General features: G+C 37.5%; 1 protein-coding gene across 7 annotated transcripts in view; it reads left to right on the forward strand.

Moving 5' to 3' along the window:
* The window catches only part of mib1 (MIB E3 ubiquitin protein ligase 1), a 79,623-nt gene that overhangs the window by 47,803 nt on the left and 10,428 nt on the right, over window positions 1–21,392 (forward strand). For all 7 annotated transcript variants that reach the window (XM_073849849.1, XM_073849850.1, XM_073849852.1 and 4 more), the window contains exons 13-18: window positions 10,594–10,726; window positions 11,831–11,917; window positions 12,834–12,992; window positions 19,718–19,899; window positions 20,087–20,276; window positions 20,363–20,441. In XM_073849849.1, coding sequence (XP_073705950.1) covers window positions 10,594–10,726; window positions 11,831–11,917; window positions 12,834–12,992; window positions 19,718–19,899; window positions 20,087–20,276; window positions 20,363–20,441 — 830 coding nt within the window. The remainder of the gene's footprint in view (window positions 1–10,593; window positions 10,727–11,830; window positions 11,918–12,833; window positions 12,993–19,717; window positions 19,900–20,086; window positions 20,277–20,362; window positions 20,442–21,392) is intronic.

Below are 21,392 nucleotides of genomic sequence, written 5' to 3' on the forward strand. Positions count from 1 at the left end.
GTGAAGACGCGCATCGCAGAGCTAGTGCAAGACGAGCAACTGTGATTAAAATATATTCATTTTTATTTATTTATTTTTGGAAAATGACCCTTATTGCTCGGCTGGGATCGTGTCGAACCCTTTGAAGTTGCATTGAAACTGCAATTAGGACCTTCAACCCATTGGCCACCGTTGAAGTCCAGGATACGAAAAAAAAATCCAGAATGGTTTTCTCAAAAACTTAATTTCTTTGCAACTGAATACAGAATTACATGTACATCTTGCATCACGTGGGAGTGAGTAAATTATCAGGATTTTTTTTTTATTCTGGAAGTGAACTTCTCCTTTAAGACTACTAGCTGTGTCATATGAATAACCTAAACTGTTTGGGTGGATTTCAAAATGTCTAAATCTTTATATTCCACTTTTCCATAAATCACCTACAAGACGATCTGCTGGTTGTCATTGTAACCAAAAACGGAAAACTATTTAGACAATACACATTTCAGCCTTTCCCCTACATGCATATGTCTCCACTGGGGTAAAGGACTGCAATCAATCAAGCCAGACTATCCAAGGACAAACTGATACAAACCAAACTGCCTTTTACCCAATCAAACCTCTTGTTCTTGTTCTGGGGGTTGGCCAAGTCATTATTCTGAGCCAATAGTTGTTGTAGTTAGTTTTGTAATGGTAAGAACCATGACTGGATGATCATGAGTATACTCTTGTAATAAAGGTGCTTTAAAAGGTTCTTTACAGTGATGCCATAGAAGAACCATTTTTGGTTCCACCAACCAAACCATTTCTTTCTTGACTTTTTATAATCTGAAGAACCTTTTTGCCACAACATTTTTTTTAACCAGAAAGGTTCTTCAGATGTTAAAGGTTGTTTATGGAACCATTTAGACAAAAAAGGTTCTTCAATGGCATTGTGAAGCAGCTTTATTTTCAAGAGTGTAGCAGTAGGGGAGGTGGGTATAAAAAGTGAGTGAAGCACTAGAATAATTAATGACACTTTAGGTCTCGAACAGAAGTATGAGACTGATAGCATTTAAATCTGATTGTGTTTGTTTTTATGATTGCTTTGTACCAGCCATAGCTTTAACAACAGTTTAATTTCTAGTAGTCTTTATCCTTGTTAAAAAAGGTTTTATCTTTTAATGATGGTGCTTTTGTAGACTCCACTCAATGCATCAATAAATATTTGGTTGACTTCCAGTCACTTCTAATTTCTCCTATTAATTAATCAACATTTATTGGAGCACAAATTAAAAAGACTTCATCCAAACTGTCAGTGCATCAGTAACATTTACATTTTGCATACTGACCCATGTTAATAACTGACCCATGCTCGAGTTGAATAATTCATACATGGTTCCCATAGAAACCCATATGGTGACTTGGAGGTCACTGTATCTACTTAACTCAAACTGACAGGTAAGAGAAAAGATGGAGAAGTTGAGTATTGATGGCCTCATGATTCAGCTAGCATCTGCACTTTTGAGTTAAAAAATAAATGCTTTCTATTGATGTATTTTCCCAGCATCCACTCCACTTTCCTCTATATAACTCCTTTTCTGCATTGATCTACAAAAATGTATAAATATATAATTATTTTTTTTAATGTTGGTTGAAAAGCAAAAGTAGGGAAAACTTAACATAAGTGGAAAAAATCAAACTACATGAAGTTCCATTCATTTAGTCAATGTATGGTTGAAAATGTAATGCAAAAAAAACCTCATATGTACTATTAACTAAGAGATTATCCTCAATAAACTTCTAATTTGCTGCTTATTACTAGTAAAGTAATTAAGTTTAGGTATTGGGTTGGGGTAAGGAATTTAATATGGTCATGCCAGAATAAGGCATAGAGGCATATATACCTAATAAACAGCCAATATGCTAGTAATATGCATACTAATAAGCAACTAGTTAATATTAGGAATTGAATAGTGTTATCAAAATAATTTATAGCATGATAGAAGACTTTAGTCAGACTCCTAGATTACTATGGGGTTCCATTTGTGCCGAAAAAGAGTTAACTGCCTTGTGCTTTGTACTATACATTTGTCTTTGTCTTCAGTCATTGCCTACTTGTTCAGGTAAATCAGTATATGTTGACGTGCATGTTGTTTGTTGACGTTGTCTTAATCTGTCGTCCTGCTTTCCTTTTCTCTGTTGTTTTTACTGTTGTCCTAACTGTCGTCTTATTCTGTCATCTTGTTCTGTCATCTTGTTCTGTCGTCTTATTCTGTCGTCCTGTTCTGTCGTCTTATTCTGTCGTCTTATTCTGTCGTCTTATTCTGTTGTCCTGTTCTGTCGTCTTATTCTGTCGTCCTGTTCTGTCGTCCTGTTCTTTCGTCTTATTCTGTCATCCTGTTCTGTCGTCTTATTCTGTCGTCCTGTTCTGTCATCTTATTCTGTCGTCCTGTTCTGTCATCCTGTTCTGTCGTCTTATTCTGTCATCCTGTTCTGTCTTCTTATTCTGTCATCCTGTTCTGTCTTCTTATTCTGTCATCCTGTTCTGTCGTCTTGTTCTGTCGTCTTATTCTGTCGTCTTGTTCTGTCGTCTTATTCTGTCATCCTGTTCTGTCTTCTTATTCTGTCATCCTGTTCTGTCGTCTTGTTCTGTCTTCTTATTCTGTCATCCTGTTCTGTCGTCTTGTTCTGTCGTCTTGTTCTGTCGTCTTGTTCTGTCGTCTTGTTCTGTCATCTTATTCTGTCGTCTTGTTCTGTCGTCTTATTCTGTCGTCCTGTTCTGTCATCTTATTCTGTCGTCCTGTTCTGTCGTCTTATTCTGTCGTCCTGTTCTGTCGTCTTATTCTGTCGTCCTGTTCTGTCGTCCTGTTCTGTCGTCTTATTCTGTCGTCCTGTTCTGTCGTCTTATTCTGTCGTCCTGTTCTGTCATCCTGTTCTGTCGTCTTATTCTGTCATCCTGTTCTGTCATCCTGTTCTGTCGTCTTGTTCTGTCGTCTTGTTCTGTCGTCTTGTTCTGTCGTCTTGTTCTGTCGTCTTGTTCTGTCGTCTTATTCTGTCGTCTTGTTCTGTCATCCTGTTCTGTCGTCTTATTCTATTGTCCTGTTCTGTCTTCCTGTTCTGTCGTCTTATTCTGTCGTCTTATTCTGTCGTCCTGTTCTGTCGTCTTATTCTGTCTTCCTGTTCTGTCATCCTGTTCTGTCGTCTTATTCTGTCGTCTTATTCTATCGTCCTGTTCTGTCGTCTTATTCTGTCGTTCTGTTCAGTCTTCTTATTCTGTCGTCTTGTTCTGTCGTCTTATTCTGTCGTTCTGTTCTGTCTTATTCTGTCGTCCTGTTCTGTCATCTTATTCTGTCGTCCTGTTCTGTCGTCTTATTCTGTCGTCCTGTTCTGTCATCCTGTTCTGTCGTCTTATTCTGTCGTCTTATTCTGTCATCCTGTTCTGTCGTCTTGTTCTGTCTTCTTATTCTGTCATCCTGTTCTGTCGTCTTGTTCTGTCGTCTTGTTCTGTCATCTTATTCTGTCGTCCTGTTCTGTCGTCTTATTCTGTCGTCCTGTTCTGTCGTCTTCTTCTATCGTCCTGTTCTGTCGTCTTATTCTGTCGTCCTGTTCTGTCATCCTGTTCTGTCGTCTTATTCTGTCGTCCTGTTCTGTCATCCTGTTCTGTCGTCTTATTCTGTCGTCCTGTTCTGTCGTCTTCTTCTATCGTCCTGTTCTGTCTTCCTGTTCTGTCGTCTTATTCTGTCGTCTTATTCTGTCGTCCTGTTCTGTCGTCTTATTCTGTCGTTCTGTTCTGTCCTATTCTGTCGTCTTGTTCTGTCGTCTTATTCTGTCGTCCTGTTCTGTCGTCTTATTCTGTCGTTCTGTTCAGTCTTCTTATTCTGTCGTCTTGTTCTGTCGTCTTATTCTGTCGTTCTGTTCTGTCTTATTCTGTCGTCCTGTTCTGTCATCTTATTCTGTCGTCCTGTTCTGTCGTCTTATTCTGTCGTCCTGTTCTGTCATCCTGTTCTGTCGTCTTATTCTGTCGTCTTATTCTGTCATCCTGTTCTGTCGTCTTGTTCTGTCGTCTTGTTCTGTCGTCTTATTCTGTCGTCCTGTTCTGTCGTCTTATTCTGTCGTCCTGTTCTGTCGTCTTATTCTGTCGTCCTGTTCAGTCTTCTTATTCTGTCGTCTTGTTCTGTCGTCTTGTTCTGTCGTCTTATTCTGTCGTCTTATTCTGTCGTCCTGTTCTGTCGTCTTCTTCTATCGTCCTGTTCTGTCGTCTTATTCTGTCGTCCTGTTCTGTCATCCTGTTCTGTCGTCTTATTCTGTCGTCCTGTTCTGTCATCCTGTTCTGTCGTCTTATTCTGTCGTCCTGTTCTGTCGTCTTCTTCTATCGTCCTGTTCTGTCTTCCTGTTCTGTCGTCTTATTCTGTCGTCTTATTCTGTCGTCCTGTTCTGTCGTCTTCTTCTATCGTCCTGTTCTGTCGTCTTATTCTGTCGTCCTGTTCTGTCATCCTGTTCTGTCGTCTTCTTCTATCGTCCTGTTCTGTCTTCCTGTTCTGTCGTCTTATTCTGTCGTCCTGTTCTGTCGTCTTATTCTGTCGTTCTGTTCTGTCCTATTCTGTCGTCTTGTTCTGTCGTCTTATTCTGTCGTCCTGTTCTGTCATCCTGTTCTGTCGTCTTATTCTGTCGTCCTGTTCTGTCATCCTGTTCTGTCGTCTTATTCTGTCGTCCTGTTCTGTCGTCTTATTCTATCGTCCTGTTCTGTCTTCCTGTTCTGTCGTCTTATTCTGTCATCCTGTTCTGTTGTCCTGTTCTGTCGTCGAATACGAGCAAACTGAGAGCAAACTGACTTAATATATTTTGCCAATATCTGGCCTTACACAATAGTTCCAATTGGCAACATTTATTTAGTCAATTTACCCACTAGGCATTTACGATAGTCCTGTAAACATTAATTTGAATGAATTATTGGACTTCGTTTTGTACTGTGAGGTAAATTTGCAGATGATCCCTAAAGCATCTTAGTAGAATATGCAGCGAATATCAAATCTAAAACTAACTTTACCGCACTTAAAAATGACAGAACAACACAACATTAGGACGACAGAACAAGACGACAGAACAGGACGACAGAACAAGACGAGAGAACAGGACGACAGAACAAGATGACAGAACAGGGACAGAATAGGACGACAGAACAAGACGACAGAACAGGGCGATAAAACAAGATGACAGAACAGGACGACAGAATAGGATGACAGAATAAGACGACAGAACAGGACGACAGAACAAAATGACAGTTAGGACAACAGTAAAAACAACAGGAAAACAAAAGGAAAACAAAAGGAAAGCAGGACGACAGATTAAGACGACGTCAACAAACAACATGCACGTCAACATATACTGATTTACCTGAACAAGTAGGCAATGACTGAAGACAAAGACAAATGTATAGTACAAAGCACAAGGCAGTCAACTCTTTTTCGGCACATATGGAACCCCATAGATTACAAGATATTGGACTCCTAGACTACACTATTAATGCTCTTTTCTTGGCAAGGCCTAAATGTATTATAAATGCATTTTGTGACTGTAATGCTTGAGCAAGCTGTAAATAGAACCCCAATGCAGATCATTAAATCAACCTGTCAGCAATGCATCATACTGCTGTTAATGGGCATCTAACTTCAAGTACACCCAACTGTATCCTTAATACACGCTTATTAGACATCTGTTTGCTGGCTTGTTAGTTTAGTGTTTCTTTGCTGCTTGTTTCTGAAGAGCTTGGACACCAGCTGAGCTACTTTGGTGGATTGAATTTACCCACCTCGAGTAAACAGTTTGAGGTTGGAGTGATTTAAAGCCTAAGATTTATAGCAGTGATGTCTACCACTCCTCTAAGTGAGTCGGCTACCAATCGAAGAATTTTCCAACAGTACACAAAGAAGAAATTCTCAGTGTTAACTCACTGCCAAATGTCATCTAGAAAGTATAGAAGTATAGAAAACTTTTAAATTAATCATGCATCCATGAGATTGCATTTATTATTCTTTTTGATATATAACACATGTATAGTAAGTGAAATATGGATTTCTTTTGTTGCGTTATTCTTGTCGCATGCAAATCATATTATTTGTTGCCATGCGAGTGCGGCAATAATTTGGAAATGGAAGTTTTTTTTTTTTTATCAATATGCCTCTAGAAACAGTATACGTAATTGGGTCACGGATATTACTGTGCCGTCGAGTCCCTTGTTGATTCAGATAATTTGCACGAGACAGACATATCTGTAAAATTAAGCGAATGAAAGTTTATAATGTGTTTCTGTAATACCTTCTTCCTCACATTTTCACCAAATCTTTTACTTTATCAGACTCTTTACTTAACACCCAGTATTGAAATTCAGTGGTTGAGCATACTTTTTATGCTAATGGATTTTATTACAAGTTCACAGCCATATGTCCAATAAAGACAAAGTTGACAGGAAGTCACTTTAAAGAAGTGATTATGCAAGCTGCACTTAATAAACTCTTTTTCACTCAGCAGACATTTTGGGATGCAGAACCACTTTCAATTGTTTCATTTCAGTCTCATTTCAGCCACTGTTCATTCTGTTTATTCTTTCAACCAAGGTCAACCAAGTTTACATCCCCTTTTCAGAATCTGCAAAATGTTAATTATTTTATGAAAATAAGAGAGATCATACAAAATGCATGTTATTGTTTATTTAGTACTGACCTGAATAAGACATTTCACATAGAAAACACAAAGGAAAATAATAGTTTTTTTTTTTTTTTAATGATCCTGATTAAAAGTTTACATCCCCTTGTTTCTCAATACTGTGTTTTTACCTGAATGATCCACAGATGTGTTTTTTTGTTTAGTGATAGTTGTTCATGAGCCCTTGTTTGTCCAGAACAGTTAAATTGCCTGCTGTTCCTCCACGCTTGTTCTCAAACGCTCACTGATGCTCTAAAAGTAAAAACCATGCATTAAGAGCCAGGGGGTGAACATTTTTAAAGGGAACTTTTGATGTGTACATTTTTTTCTTATTTTGCCCAAATAATATATTTTTCCATTTAGTACTGTCCTGTGACTACAGAAGATAGTTAAATGTTTCCTAGAAGACAAAAGTAGTTAAATTTACCCTGATCTTCAAATTCAAAAAGTTTTCAACTTTTCACCTTGCATCGTGTTTCCTTATGGAGCATCAGTAAGCATTTGAACCTTCTGTAATAGTTGCATATGAGTCCCTCAATTGTCCTCAGTGTGAAAAGATGGATCTAAAAATCATAGTCATTGTTGGTAAGTGTTCAAATACACAAAAATGCTGAAAAACCAAAGAATTTGTGGGACCTGAAGGATTTTTCTGAAGAGCAGCAGGCAGTTAAACTGTTCAAAACAAACAAAGGACTCTACTATCAACAAATATCACTAAACAAAAAAAAAAAAAAACAGCTGTGGATCATTCAGGTAAGAACACGATAGTAAGAATTAAGGGGATGTAAACTTTTGAACAGGGTCATTTTTATCAATTTAACAATTGTTCACATCTTTTATGTGAAATATCTTTTTCAGTTCAGTACTAAATAAACAATAATATGCATTTTGTACGATCCCTCTTATTTTTATAAAATTAACATTTTGCAGATTCTGAAAGGGGGTTTTTGACGTCAACTATATACGAATTGGGCTATGAATTATAATCTTCTTTGGTATGGCTTACGTGAAGATGAAAAAAGCTACCACTCCACTTGTGCAGTCACACACTATTTTTATGTGTGCCGAGCGCTCATTTATGAGCTTTAAAGTGTTAGATTTCTCACCCAAGGGCACCATGCCATCTAACTTCACAACCTTATGGTCTTGAAGTCTTGTTCGTACAAGGTGGTGCTTATTCCAGTCTTCCCAGAGTTGACTGGTTTATCTTATCCAGGCCTGTCATATGTTTCGCTTATTGCTGCATGGAAAAGATTGGAACATTCAGCTCTGCTGACAAACTGCTTGTGCTACTGTAAGGTACTGTTCACCTTTTCCTTCCTAGTAACAGTGAGCTTCAGGCCTATGACAAATTACCATGTGGCTACTAGAGACAACAGGCCTCGTCTGCATGCTCCTGAGGGATCTTCGTATCTCACAGGGTGACCCAGTTCCATCATGCTTCTCCTTCACCTTACCTCTCCCTCCTGCCTTTTCCTCTCTTTTTCAGTTTCACATTTGCCCCCATGTTAATTTGGCTGTTCATATTGGTACTTCAGCCTCATTGCTTCTTATGAGCCTTGTTCTTCACCTCTTACGTGGAGACTTTTACCTATGTCAAGTCTATTATCAAGACCCTATAAAGGTTTGCCAGCAAAAAACAAACCATTCATCATTTCTATTTCCCTTTGCTCACTGTAGAACAAATCAGGAAGGAATTACAAGGGTTTTGTGCCACGGACTGCATATTTTTAGTGTTCGTTGAACTCCTCCTCAACAAAAAAGTTGACTGCAATGCAGTAGTGCCAGCGAGCTGCATTAATATTAATGCCTGCCCATTTCCACCACCGTGGCAGGCAGCCTGTCAATCTCTGCCGCATCTGGATGGGCTTGCCACTCACAATGCCAACGCCTTACTGCCACTGATCCATCGCGTTCTTGCCAATACAAGAACGCACCAGTCACAGCCCATTTTCTGTATTGGCTACTACTACAGAGCGGGGTGTCTCTATCACGGGTGTTGCTGGATATATCAGAATTTCTTATTGACAATCACATTTTCTTAAACTTTTGCATCAGTTGATCAAGTAGTGCATAATTTAAAGGACACATCCACAAACTCTAAGCCCTACATGAGCATTGCAGGTGTAAAGATGTAACTGTGCTGTGCGCGTGAGCATGCCGTGTGCACTGCAGTACAGCTGCTTTGCTGCACAGCGCTCCAAATGTATACTGAGCTGATGCTCTCTCTCCGCACTACCTAAGTAACTAGAGACCGGCTTTGGGTTTACCAGAATCCACCCTGCAGCAAAAAGCAGCCCTTCAGAGGCTTCCACAAATCCACCTCATCTCTGAAATTACATTCATCCTTTTTTTTTTTCTTTTTTTTTCCTTTAGATGCATTCTCATTTATTTCTGCTCATCCCACCAATGATACTTTAACACCCTTGACGCTCAAAGACATTTGAGAATACTAACCCCGCATTTCTTCTTGAGTACTGTGAATAACCGGATGAGCACTGCATAAAGTGATATTTCCTTGATTCATCATGACCTGATGAGATTGCTTGGGTATGTCAGATTTCCAGGGATTGGGTGGGTGGCATGGCCTCTGTATTTGCTGTTTCAAAGGCCCTTTTGATTTCAGTAGAGCTCTGTGGTCTTTATTTTATCTGCTTTACACATTTTCTGTGCTTTACATTCATATGCATTTACTTAAATCTGACCCTGGACCACAAAACCAGTCTGAAGTAACACGGGTATATTTGTAGCAAGAGGCAAATATACATTATATGGGTCAAAATTATCGTGTTTTTTCTTTTGTGCCAAAAATGTTTCACGATAAAATATATCAAATATATCAAAACTTAATTTTTGATTAGTGTTATGCATTGCTAAGAATTTTATTTGGACAACTTTAAAGGTGATTTTCTCTCTCTCTCTCTCTTTTTTTTTTTTTTTTTTTTTTTTTTTTGTTTGCACTCTCAGATTCCAGATTTTCAAATAGTTGTATCTCAGATAAATATTGTCTTATTCTAGCATCCATAGATCAATTGAAAGCTTATTTATTCAGCTTTCAGATCTGGTATACATCTCAATTAAAAAAAATTGACCCTTTTGACTGGTTTTGTGGTCCAGAGTCACAAATGTACTACTTGGTCATTTTGGCTAATTAAGCACAGGACAGATAAACTACCCAGTATGTAGTGGATTTATCAATGTACTGTATTTTTCAACTAACTACAAGTACTTGTTTCAACTATTTACATCTTAGGCTGTGTTCACACTTGTCATGTTTAATTTAGATTAAAACGAACTCTGCAATTGCTCTTTTAGTGCGATTCATTTGAGTAAGTGTAAGTGCTGCCATCTGAAGCTTGGTACGCACCAAACAAGCAGACCAAGACTGCTAAAAATAGGTCTCGGTCCGCTTCCAAATGAACTCTGGTGCGGTTCAAAGACCAAATACTTCTAAACAAACCGAAACTAGGAAGTAATGACAAAATGGGACACTATGTGACGTGATTTCACAAAGGGAACACGCAGTGTATCCAAAACAAAATGAGCAGCGAGGAGGTAAAGTGCCTTTTATGAGCTCTTTGTGAGTCCGCAAGTAGTGAAAATAAAATCATATACATGCAACAATAACAACAAATGTCCTGGTCCGCTTAGCATTCACCAGGACCAGGACCAAATGTATCATTTTCAAGTGTGAACACGCCCTTAAAGTATCACCTGATGTAATTCTGATGATGTTCTTCCTCATAACAATGTTTTGTCATTGTTCAAGTGCTCTATTACTCTTTATGGCTCTATTACCTCTAGAGTTCAGTGCCCGTCATGTGACCTTCACAGCCTCACCTAATTTATAAAAGCCTGCTCACTCATCAAATGTTTATTAGTTCATCTTTTCAGCTGCTTAAATTTGTATTTCTCATCTTTGTTTTACAGTGCCATGCGTGTGCTGCTATCCAAACTGCCACGACCATGGATAGTGGATGAGAAAAAGGATGATGGTTACACCGCGCTTCACCTGGCTGCCCTCAACAACCACGTGGAGGTGGCAGAGCTCCTAGTCCACCAGGTCAGCAGTTCTAACACGCACACTCACACATCACACCATAGGAACGCCCCGTCCTGGAGAGACCCTGTGCTCCAGCATGTTATTTAGTCCACTAGAAGGGTGAAAGCATCAAGCACTTGTGCGGATAATGATTTGGGTGGATAATTGATGCAGTTAATGCCATTAGCTGCCCAGAAGAGTTGAGAAAGTAACCCAGCTCTCATTGTGCTAGGTGCTTTGCACAGTCACAATGAGGTAGAAAATAGAATATTTTAATGGATGTTTCATTTAGATGGCCGTTTAAAACTAAATATTATGTAAACATTGATAGCAGAATTCAAAATTGAATCAAGACCGCTTTTTAAATTCTTATTAAATTTCGAAGGAGGAATCTTTTAAAGTAGTTATCTCACTTCACCTAGCTGTTAGATAGGGCTAGTTTAATTCAATGCAAATAGAATGCAACACATTGCAAGAACTCAGTGTCTCAAGTTAAACTGGTTTAAACATGCAGGATTCTTCTGTTCTGCATGTGCGAATTTGGCCAAACTGGTTCAGCGCCTTGCCTTCACACACCATGGTGCAGCATGACACTGTTGCTCAGCGTTATGTCGCGGCACAATAACAACATTATTGCAACATTCCAACAGCGTTATGAGAATGCTGTGCTGGCTCAGTGCAGCCCTTTGTCAACTACCTGCCATGACGGAAGAGAGGGAGAGACAAAGAAAAGGTTCACACCAGCGACTTAAGCCTCAGCCTACGAACTACAGTAGAGCTGCACTGCAGTAGTGCAGAGAGATGTTGCTATGGGGTTTCAGTCAGGGAATATCTGAATACAAATCACCATTAGCTCACATTTCCTAACACAACCTATGGGACTAGAGGGCATGCTTATGAGCAGCGATTTATCTTCAGTAGTTGAGGAGAGATACTGACACTGACTTATCCTCAGTGAAAAAATGTTTAATGTAGTATGGTACTAACTACCCACTATCACTTGTGTTGCTTGGTAAAGCACTATATCATGTATCCATAAAAATTTTAATATCACAGTGGTTAAAGTTTAAAGCGTTTGAGGACAACGGAATAATTTGTTCTTTCTCTGTTTTGCTCTTTCCATAGGGAAGTGCCAATTTGGACATACAGAACGTCAACCAGCAGACGGCACTGCATCTTGCTGTAGAACGTCAGCACACCCAGATAGTGCGAGTAAGTGGTTCTGGCTTCATCTGTTTTGTTTGCTTAATTTCCTTTCTAGGTTTGACGTCTACACCCCTCACCCAGTGTTCTGGCTTCCTACTCAACACAAACGCATTGATGAAGCAATGAAGCTAAGTGCCTCAGCTTAAGATTTAAATGCACAGAGTTCTGCTGCAGATTTATCCCCTCCAATTGAATTCATTTAGTCCTGAGCAATCTGGACTACGCCAGGAGAGGTATGGGGAGTGGGGTGGATTTGGGGAATCATTGGGAGCTAAAGCGCCATCTTGTGGTCATATAAGAGCTATGCAACTCTCCTCTTTTCATAGCATCAGTATTGGCATTGGCTATTTGAGAAAGATTCTCAAGTAATAGCCAAACAAACACATGCTTATTGTGTCTTAGACATTTACACCTTTTTTATCCAACAAATTATTTTTGTTGTATGTGACCATGGACCACAAAATGTAAAACATTTTAAAATAAGATTTTTTTAGATTTTAGGATAGGTAAATATTTGGCCAAGGGTGCAGAAAATCACCTATAAAGTTGTCCAAATGAAGTTCTTAGCAATGCATATTACTAATCAAATCAAATAAAACTAAGTTTTGATATATTTACAGTAGGAAATTTACAAAATATCTTCATGGAACATGATCTTAACTTAATATCCTGATGATGTTTGGCAAAACAAACTGATCATTTTGACCCATGCTGTGTATTTTTAGCTATTGCTACAAATATACCCGTGCTACCCTAAGACTGGTTTTGTGGTCCAGGGTCACATATACATACATGATGAAATTTGACACGTTTTAGATGTCATTGTTAGGTTGTTCATCTGCATTGGTGAATGTGACCATAATAACATCCATCACTACTGGGAATACACAGGTTAAATTCAGTCCTTTCTGTTTGTGTCCAGCTCTTGGTGCGAGCTGAGGCAAAGTTAGACGTGCAAGACAAGGACGGAGATACGCCACTGCACGAGGCCCTGCGTCACCACACTCTGTCTCAGCTGCGCCAACTTCAGGACATGCAGGATGTCAGCAAAGTGGAGCCCTGGGAGCCCTCCAAAAACACAGTATGTACAGAGAAGTATATAAATAGTACAAGTGTTCTCAATTAAAGCTTTAGGTTAGGTTTAGGTCATGTCGTAAACACTTTCACTGCAGGTTACTTGATTTAAAGTGGCAGGATCAAATCACAAATACTAGATTGATCCAGAAGAAATAGTTTAAAGCATATAAGACTAAATATCACTTGTATATGATCCTGAATGTTTTTTTTTTTTATTTCCTAAATTCAAGTTTTATTTTTCTCTAATTCCGTTGCTTTTCCATTTTAATTATTTTTTTGGTTTTTGGGTTCCATTTTATTGGTTCCATTTAATTTGAGTAATGTCCAAGGTATTTCTAATTAATTGAAATAAATGATTGAAAAACTATTTAACAATTCATTAAAAGTTATTCATAAAACGAATAATCATATTTTTAGAACCCCATGACACACAGAACATGCAGACTTTATATTTAAATGGTCTTTCTGCACTTTAATATTCACACTATGGACACTAGTCCATATCATGACTTCAGTGTACTGCCCTACTTTTGATTTAGTTGCCAAATTTTGTCATTTCACCATATACTGTAAATTACATTTTATTTATTTATTTTTTTTATAATTTGATACCACAATTCCCCCCACATTTTTGCATCACTGAAATCATTGAACCCTACAGATACATTTTGTTGTCATGCTTTGTGCATCTCTGCAGTTTTAATGTTCTAAAGGGAGCATCCAACTACTGTTCCATGCAATGAAGATTATAATTTTATGAAACATGATACTCGCAGATTCCCATATCCTAAACCACCTTTATAAAGGGGTCATGGGATACCCATTTTCCACAAGTTGAAGTGTCTTAATGAAGTCTATACCATACTTTGGTTAAAATTTCTCAATGGTAATGTAAAACAACACCCTTTTTACCGTCAAAAACAGCTCTGTTCACAGCAAGCCATTTCGGTGCATGTCCCTTTAAATGCTAATGAGCTCTGGTCACCCCACCCCTCTTTTCCATAGTTTTCTGACATTGTAAACCTTAGCCATATTTAGCCACGGAACTTGCTAAGTACCAAATTATTAGGAAAGGCAATTTGCAAAGATTCATTAAAAAACCTTAAACTCAACAATGGCAATCAGTGTACAGCTCACTCAGGGCGGGTCTACGTTAAAATGTCAATGTCAGTCAACAATCGTGGGGAGTGGCCTGTGCCTGTGTGACGTCACACAGCCAAGAATCTGAAAATGGCTTGATCTGAGAAAGGGGTTATGATTCATAGGGATTAAAAAAAAAACACTGGGTGGATTTTTATCATTTAAAAAGTGGTTGTGTGCACACTGCCAACACACATTTATGTTAAAACAACATGTAAAAGTGATTTTGCATCTAATGACCCCTTTAAGACAAACTTGACTGCAATTTTTGAATTTGCAAAACTGCTTTCACATCACACAAACAACTGAACTTTTATGTCAAATAATGACACAGATCCCAAAAAAGAGCTCTATGTAATAAGTGGTTAAACACTGAAGCAGTGTAGATACTCTGTAACTGTAAGGGCTTTTTTCAGGCTTGTCCCTGTGTTAACAATGATAGATTGTACTCTGCTATAAGAGCCATTTCCCTGCTGTCACATGAGTAACCGGCCCAATGAGCCACAGTTCCACTGCAGTACAGCGTCCTATACGCTACACAGTCCTTCAGGTGAGACATTCTCCCCTGATTATCCCATCGCCTTTCTTGGGATTGCATATATTTGTAGAAAATTGAGTGGGAGGAGAGAAAGCAGAAAGAAGACAGCTTTGGCAGACAGCAGCCTAATCAAGACATTTACTATATGCTCACTCTTTGTAATTCATTGGCACAATGAATGACAGTCAAATTACCAAGCCTGTGAACTCTATCAAAGCAGATTTAAAATGCAATGAACACCATGTTCTTAGGTAAATTATCACAATTGTGACACAGTATAGAGAGTGAACACTTCATGCAAAACATCAGTGAGCGAAGCTAGGCGTTGAGTGGCTAGATTTGATGTGATCGGTCTCACTCTGGCAACCACCAGCTCATATAAAGTTAAATTAAATAGTTTACTGACTAGGTTTTAGCCCTTTAAAGGGGTAGTTCATCTGGAAATGAAAATTATCATTCACTTGCAACATTCTTCCCAAGAGCACAAAATGTACCAGTTGCAATTCTCCCTTAGTTACAGTAAATTCTGACTAAAGTTTTCAGGTTTTTCACAAAAGCATTATATGAACAGTAGTTTTAAAGGAGTCTATATGACTCACTTGTATCCCAGGTCTAAATCTGATCATAAATCTGACCAGATTCACAGAAAATGCACTACCAGTCAAAAGGTTTGGAACAGTACGATTTTTAATGACGTCTCTTCTGCTCACCAAGCCTGCATTTATTTAATTAAAAAAAAAAAAAAACAGCCAAAGCAGTAATACTGTGAAATATTATTACAGTTTAAAATAACAGCTTTCTGTTTGAATATATTTTAGAATTTAGTTTATTCCTGTGATCAAATCTAAATTTTTGCATTATTACTCCAGTCTTCAGTGTCACATGGTTGTTCAGAATTTTTTCTAATAGGCTGATTTGCTGTTTAAGAAACATTATGGTTATCATTATAAAATATAAATATTGTTATTTTTACAATCAATATTTAAAACAGTTGGCTATATTTTTTTTAAGGATTCTTTGCATAGATCAGCATTTATCTGAAATAAATTCTAGCAATTAATAGTTTCATTTAGCATGGATGTTTTATCAATTGATCAAAAGTGATCAGAAATACATTTATAATGTTACAAAATATTTCTGATAAATGCTGTTTTTCTGAACTTTCTATTTGTCAAAGAAACCTGCAAAAATTCCACTCAGCTGTTTTCAACAATAATAATAATAAAAATAAAAATAGCAGCAATTCAGAATATTATAATGATTTCTGAAGAAATGTGACTGGAGTAATGATGCTAAAATTCAGCTTTGAAATCACATTAATAACATTTTAAAATATATTGAAATAGAAAACAGTTATTTTAAATAGTGTAAATATTTCAATTTTTTACTGTTTTAGCTGTACTTTGGATCAAATAAAGGCAGGCTTGGTGAGCAGAAGAGACTTCTTCAAAAACTGTTGTCTGGTAGTGTGTAACTGAACCAATTAACTAAAAACGTTTCAAAAGAACGAACAGTTCACAAATTTGATTTGTTTTAGTGAAGAACAGTACAGTTTGTATAATGTTTTTGTTACTTGTGTGTTCTTTTAGAAGCTTGAAATGTCCAGCCCTTATATTTGAGTCTTTAGGTAGTTTCCTTGACATTTCTGTTTGTATGTCTAACAAGATCATACAAAAGTGCATGTGGGTATGTATGTAAACCCTTCAAACAGGGTACAGCTAATAGATCACATCAGAACAACTGATCTGCAGGTTTTTCTCTGCAATTCTGCTGTTATACTTTAATTGTTCCATCAGTGCCATTGTTTCTTAGGTGTGCCACAGCACTTATCAGTGACCTCCCATCCCCACAGCCTTTCTTTGTCTTCATTAACACATTATGCTATCAATACACTCTGGATCAACTGTCAGAAAATCTCACCATAACGTCTGACACCAGACAGGCTGACGATGCCGGTCCCATGCACCCTATCTTTTACAGCCTTTGTAGCTCCTCTTACGCCTGACCCCCAGCCCTGCCAGTTCACATCATCGCCTCTCCACGACTGTCGTAAATCAAGCGTTGTGTGACAGGAGGCTGCTTCCAGGCCAGCAGTCAGCCATTTATTAACACAAACAGTGTGACAAATTCCCCCTATCAAACCATCACACTTACCACATGCAGCAGATGGAGAGTTGGGCCATCCATTTAAAACACTCCACTAAAGCAATCAGTATGCCGAGATCTGCCCACTTTCATCAGCTCAATATGGTCTATAGCATTTAATCACTCCAGATTTATTTGTTAAACCAACATCACATCATGGACATGAATGGGGGCTCTTGTGTTTAAGCAAAACTCAGTTACTGATTATTTTAGTGATGTTTATTAAGACAAGCAGCACTGTTAATGTTGCTTATACTGCTTAACAGTGATTTCAGTTAAGTGATTTGACCTTTTTTATTTTAACCTGGTGAATGATATCTCAGACAAACACCCAGAGCACTATTACAAAACTTCTACTCTGCAAAATTTAGCAGGTAAAATCCACTCATATTAAGAATTTGTGCAAAGTTGATCACGCAAATTTGCTATGCTGATCAATAGAAAGCTTTTTTGTTTGAAAGGGGCTTATCGCTACATTATTGGGTTGTTTCAAAGCCTTAAGACGTTTATTCATCTTCAGCACAAGTGAAGGTGCACAAATAAGAAACTTCTGTCCCTCCGTTGAAAATCCAGGTAACCAAAACTTAAGACATAGTAAACGTAATCATATGAATCAAGCTGTTTAATCAGTGTCTTCTGAAGAGACATGATTGCTTTTGAGCTCGAAAGCTCAACCTTGCCTGCTCAAAACCTAATAGCAATATGGTTTATCGTCTCGTGTCTCGCAAACGACCAAGTAGATTTGTTCTTGCACGTAGAACAAGTATAACCATATTTGATGAGCTCTACGTAAGTGCATGCATTGATCAGTGTTTTGTGTGAATAAAGGCTTAAATGAAATCCATTCATCATATAAAGCAATCACTTCTTTTTAGAAGACCTAAATTGAACTGCTCAATTCATACAGATTATGTTTACTATGTTTTTAACATTTTCAAGCATCAAAGTTTTGGTTGCATAAGCTTTCAGTAGGGGAAAATAAATCTCTCAGGACTCATTAAAAATATTTTCATTCAGTGATGAAATGAAAACATGCCTGTTAAGACGTAGAAATCAAAAACTTTCATTAGAAACATTAGCTGTAAAGATAATTAGGTTATTTTGTATTTTCATCAAACTTGTAGATATTCAGAACATTTAATTTTTTTTATAGACTGCACTGTTCTCATATTAAGTGCTTAGCGTAATTAATGAAATTTGAACATGGGTAACTGTGGCTTTAATAGATCATCTGTATTAATCTGCTGTATTTGACTGTATTTGATTCCCTCTAAATACATTAATTACTTGTTAGCAAGACCCTTACTTTCAGTTTGGTTTTATTGCACTTTTTCTGCTTTAATCTCAAACCGTAACCTTCTGTTATATTGGTATTTACTTCATTTGCTGACTGTTGAACAAACTAGCTTAACCCAATAACGCCTGGCTTATGAAATAATAGTCAAAATTAATTTGTTTTGAATCAAACTGTTAATTGAACCATCTGCTGTATTTGACTCAGGGTTTGGGGTGCTTAAAGTGCTTGAAGTACTTAAATTGTACTTTTTTAAAATTTAAGGCCTGGAAAACCCTTGAAAATAGCAATATTCCTAAAGAGGTCCTGTCACTTGAAAAGTGCTTGAATTATTGAAATGATCATGTATTTTTCATTAAGCACACATCTTTTTTTTATCTCAATTCACACAATTCAAAACATCGTACCTTTTTCGCTTATTTCAGTTGATGTCATAAAACTAGCGAGCTAAGCCAGTAGTAGTCCTGACAGTGTTGTGTAAACATGGCTAAAGAAACGAAAAGAGGAATTGCATAATTGAGTGAGTCATTTATACTGGAACTGCTCCAATTGATTCAAACTCATGACTTTGAACATTCATTTCAAGTGATTTACTAGCAAAAACCAGATCAAATTAAAAGAGCCATTTATTTTTCGAATTTCGACATCACTTGTAATGATTTTAAAAAACTTTTTAAAAAGCTTTTCAAAACTCCGAATCAGTTTAACCATTGTGTTACCAAAATGATTCACTGTTTTGAAGCACTCCAATCAGATTGCACATCCCGAATCATTTGTTTCATATCGGGACTTCAGATCGCGAATCGTTTGATTTAGATCGTGGCTTCACATAAATCGAATCGTTTTATTTAGGTAGGAACTTCAGAGTGGGTTTGTGAATCATTTGACATGAATGCAAAATGAATTACAGACCCGTACCGATCTAAATCTGCTCCAAAGTCCTGATCTAAATCAATTGATTTGCAATAAGCAAAGTTCCAATCCAAGTCAAATGATTTGCAATCTGCGCTCCGAGTACTGATCTGAAATGATGGTACGTGTATGATTATTGAGATTGGGACTTCAGAGTGTGGATTGCAAACCTTTGATTTAGATCGGAGCTTTGCAGAGGGTTTGCAAATCTTTTGCTTTAGATTGGAACTTTGGAGTGCGGATCGTGAATCATTTGATTTTGATCGTGAATCATTTGACGTTAGAGCATGTGTGGCAAATTTGTTTCATATCAGAGTTTCAAAGTGATTTTGTGAATCTTTTTTTTTCTTAAACGGTAGAAAACATCAAACCATTAAGACAGTACAGTTATAAAAACAAAACAAAGACAAAAAGAGAAGAAAGTATACACAAATACAAATCCCTTAAGAAAACTAACAATGGTTTTACTGTTTGAAAAGTGTGGTGATAGTTTGCATGAGCTTCACTTTATTTCTGCCATTTTTTTTATTAGTATATTTTTATTTATTTATCTTTTTAAGAATTTGATTGTTTGATAAGCGAGAACTCCGATTAAATTCCTTGAAAATAAACAAGCTTGAAAAGTCCTTGAATGTCCTGGAATTTCATTCAGTTTCTGTATGAACCCTGTTGACCCTATGTTTGTGGTGAATCTTCGCAGTTAATTATGGGACTGGGCACTCAGGGGGCTGAGAAGAAGAGTGCAGCTTCTATTGCTTGCTTCCTGGCGGCCAATGGAGCTGACCTCACCATCCGTAACAAGAAGGGCCAATCTCCTCTGGACCTGTGCCCTGACCCCAGCCTCTGCAAGGCCCTTGCTAAATGCCACAAAGAGAAGACTAGGTATGCACGTCTGCCCAACCAGTAGAGGATCTATTGAAGCTTGCACTACAGATATTTAAAATTTACTTCATGATGTGTTTCCTGCTATTCATTAATTATTAATTTTCCTATTTGCCTTTAATCCATCTGAACTGTATATCTCAATCAATGTTTTTGTTCTCTCTATCTCACCCTTTTATGTCCTCAGTGGGCAGGTTGGCTCCCGTAGCCCGTCTCTAAACAGTAATAATGAGACTCTTGAGGAATGCATGGTGTGCTCTGATATGAAAAGGGACACTCTTTTTGGCCCCTGTGGTCATATCGCTACCTGCTCTCTCTGCTCGCCACGTGTCAAGAAGTGTCTCATTTGCAAGGAACAGGTCCAGTCCAGAACCAAGGTGCAGAAACCCACCTCACTAGTTTCATTATGCATGTATGTATTCTCATTTGCCGTAGTGAACACTTCTCTTTTTCTCACCCACAGATTGAGGAGTGTGTGGTTTGCTCTGATAAAAAGGCAGCTGTGCTTTTCCAACCCTGTGGTCACATGTGCGCCTGTGAGAGTAAGTCAGCTTGCTTTCTTCTCCCACACCACACCTCTTCTCTCGTCACACCATGTGATTGTCTCTCATCCAGACTAAAAAGCTCTTTCTGTCATCTAGGTTGTGTGAATATCACACATCACATGACTGTGATACAGATACAGACATCTAGGTGTTCACACACCGGAAGAGCATAAGATATGGGTGGATCTCACAGATCTTGCCTAGAACATGTCCTAGTTCACTCTTTATGACTATTTATTTATGGTGACAATATTTTGACATTTAAGCATAATTTCCTTTTTTTCTCGCCACAAAAATAACCGTTAAATAATCTCTTGTCAGCAAGACCCTCTCTTTTAGTTTGGTTTTATTGCAGTTTTTCTGCCTTAACTTCAAACCATAACCTCCTGTTTTATCTGTATTTACTTTATTATGCATATGTGTTTTTTTTGTTATAATATTTGACACACAAGGCTTTTATGGGTAATACAATATCTGAGAATATGGATCTCATACTTAGGGTAAAAAAACAAACTTAAAAAGTAAGATCAATTAGAGAAAATATCAGTTATCACACTATATCTCTGAATAATATATCTTAGTAGGATGATATTTAAATGCTTAGTTTTATGATTGCAAAGCTCTAGGTTTTATTGTGGATGACAAAACATAATGCAATGCAATGCAATACAATAATAATTGAGAAATTGTATAAATAATTCCCCAAAACCCTCATGTACCATATTTAATACATGAACATAATGGATAATCAAGTAAACCTTAATTGCTTAATCCCCACAAGTGTTCTTCATGAAATATTGCTATTAAAATACATTTCACAGCAAAAAGAAACATACAGACCTGAAGGTGAACAGTTTTAGAGTTATACTCTACAAAAGTATAAACTATCAATCAGATGACAAATGAAGTGTAATAGATTGTGTACAACAGGTTTTTCAAAGTTCATGT

Source organism: Garra rufa, chromosome 10, assembly GCF_049309525.1.
Source record: "Garra rufa chromosome 10, GarRuf1.0, whole genome shotgun sequence".
Classification (NCBI taxonomy): domain Eukaryota; kingdom Metazoa; phylum Chordata; class Actinopteri; order Cypriniformes; family Cyprinidae; genus Garra; species Garra rufa.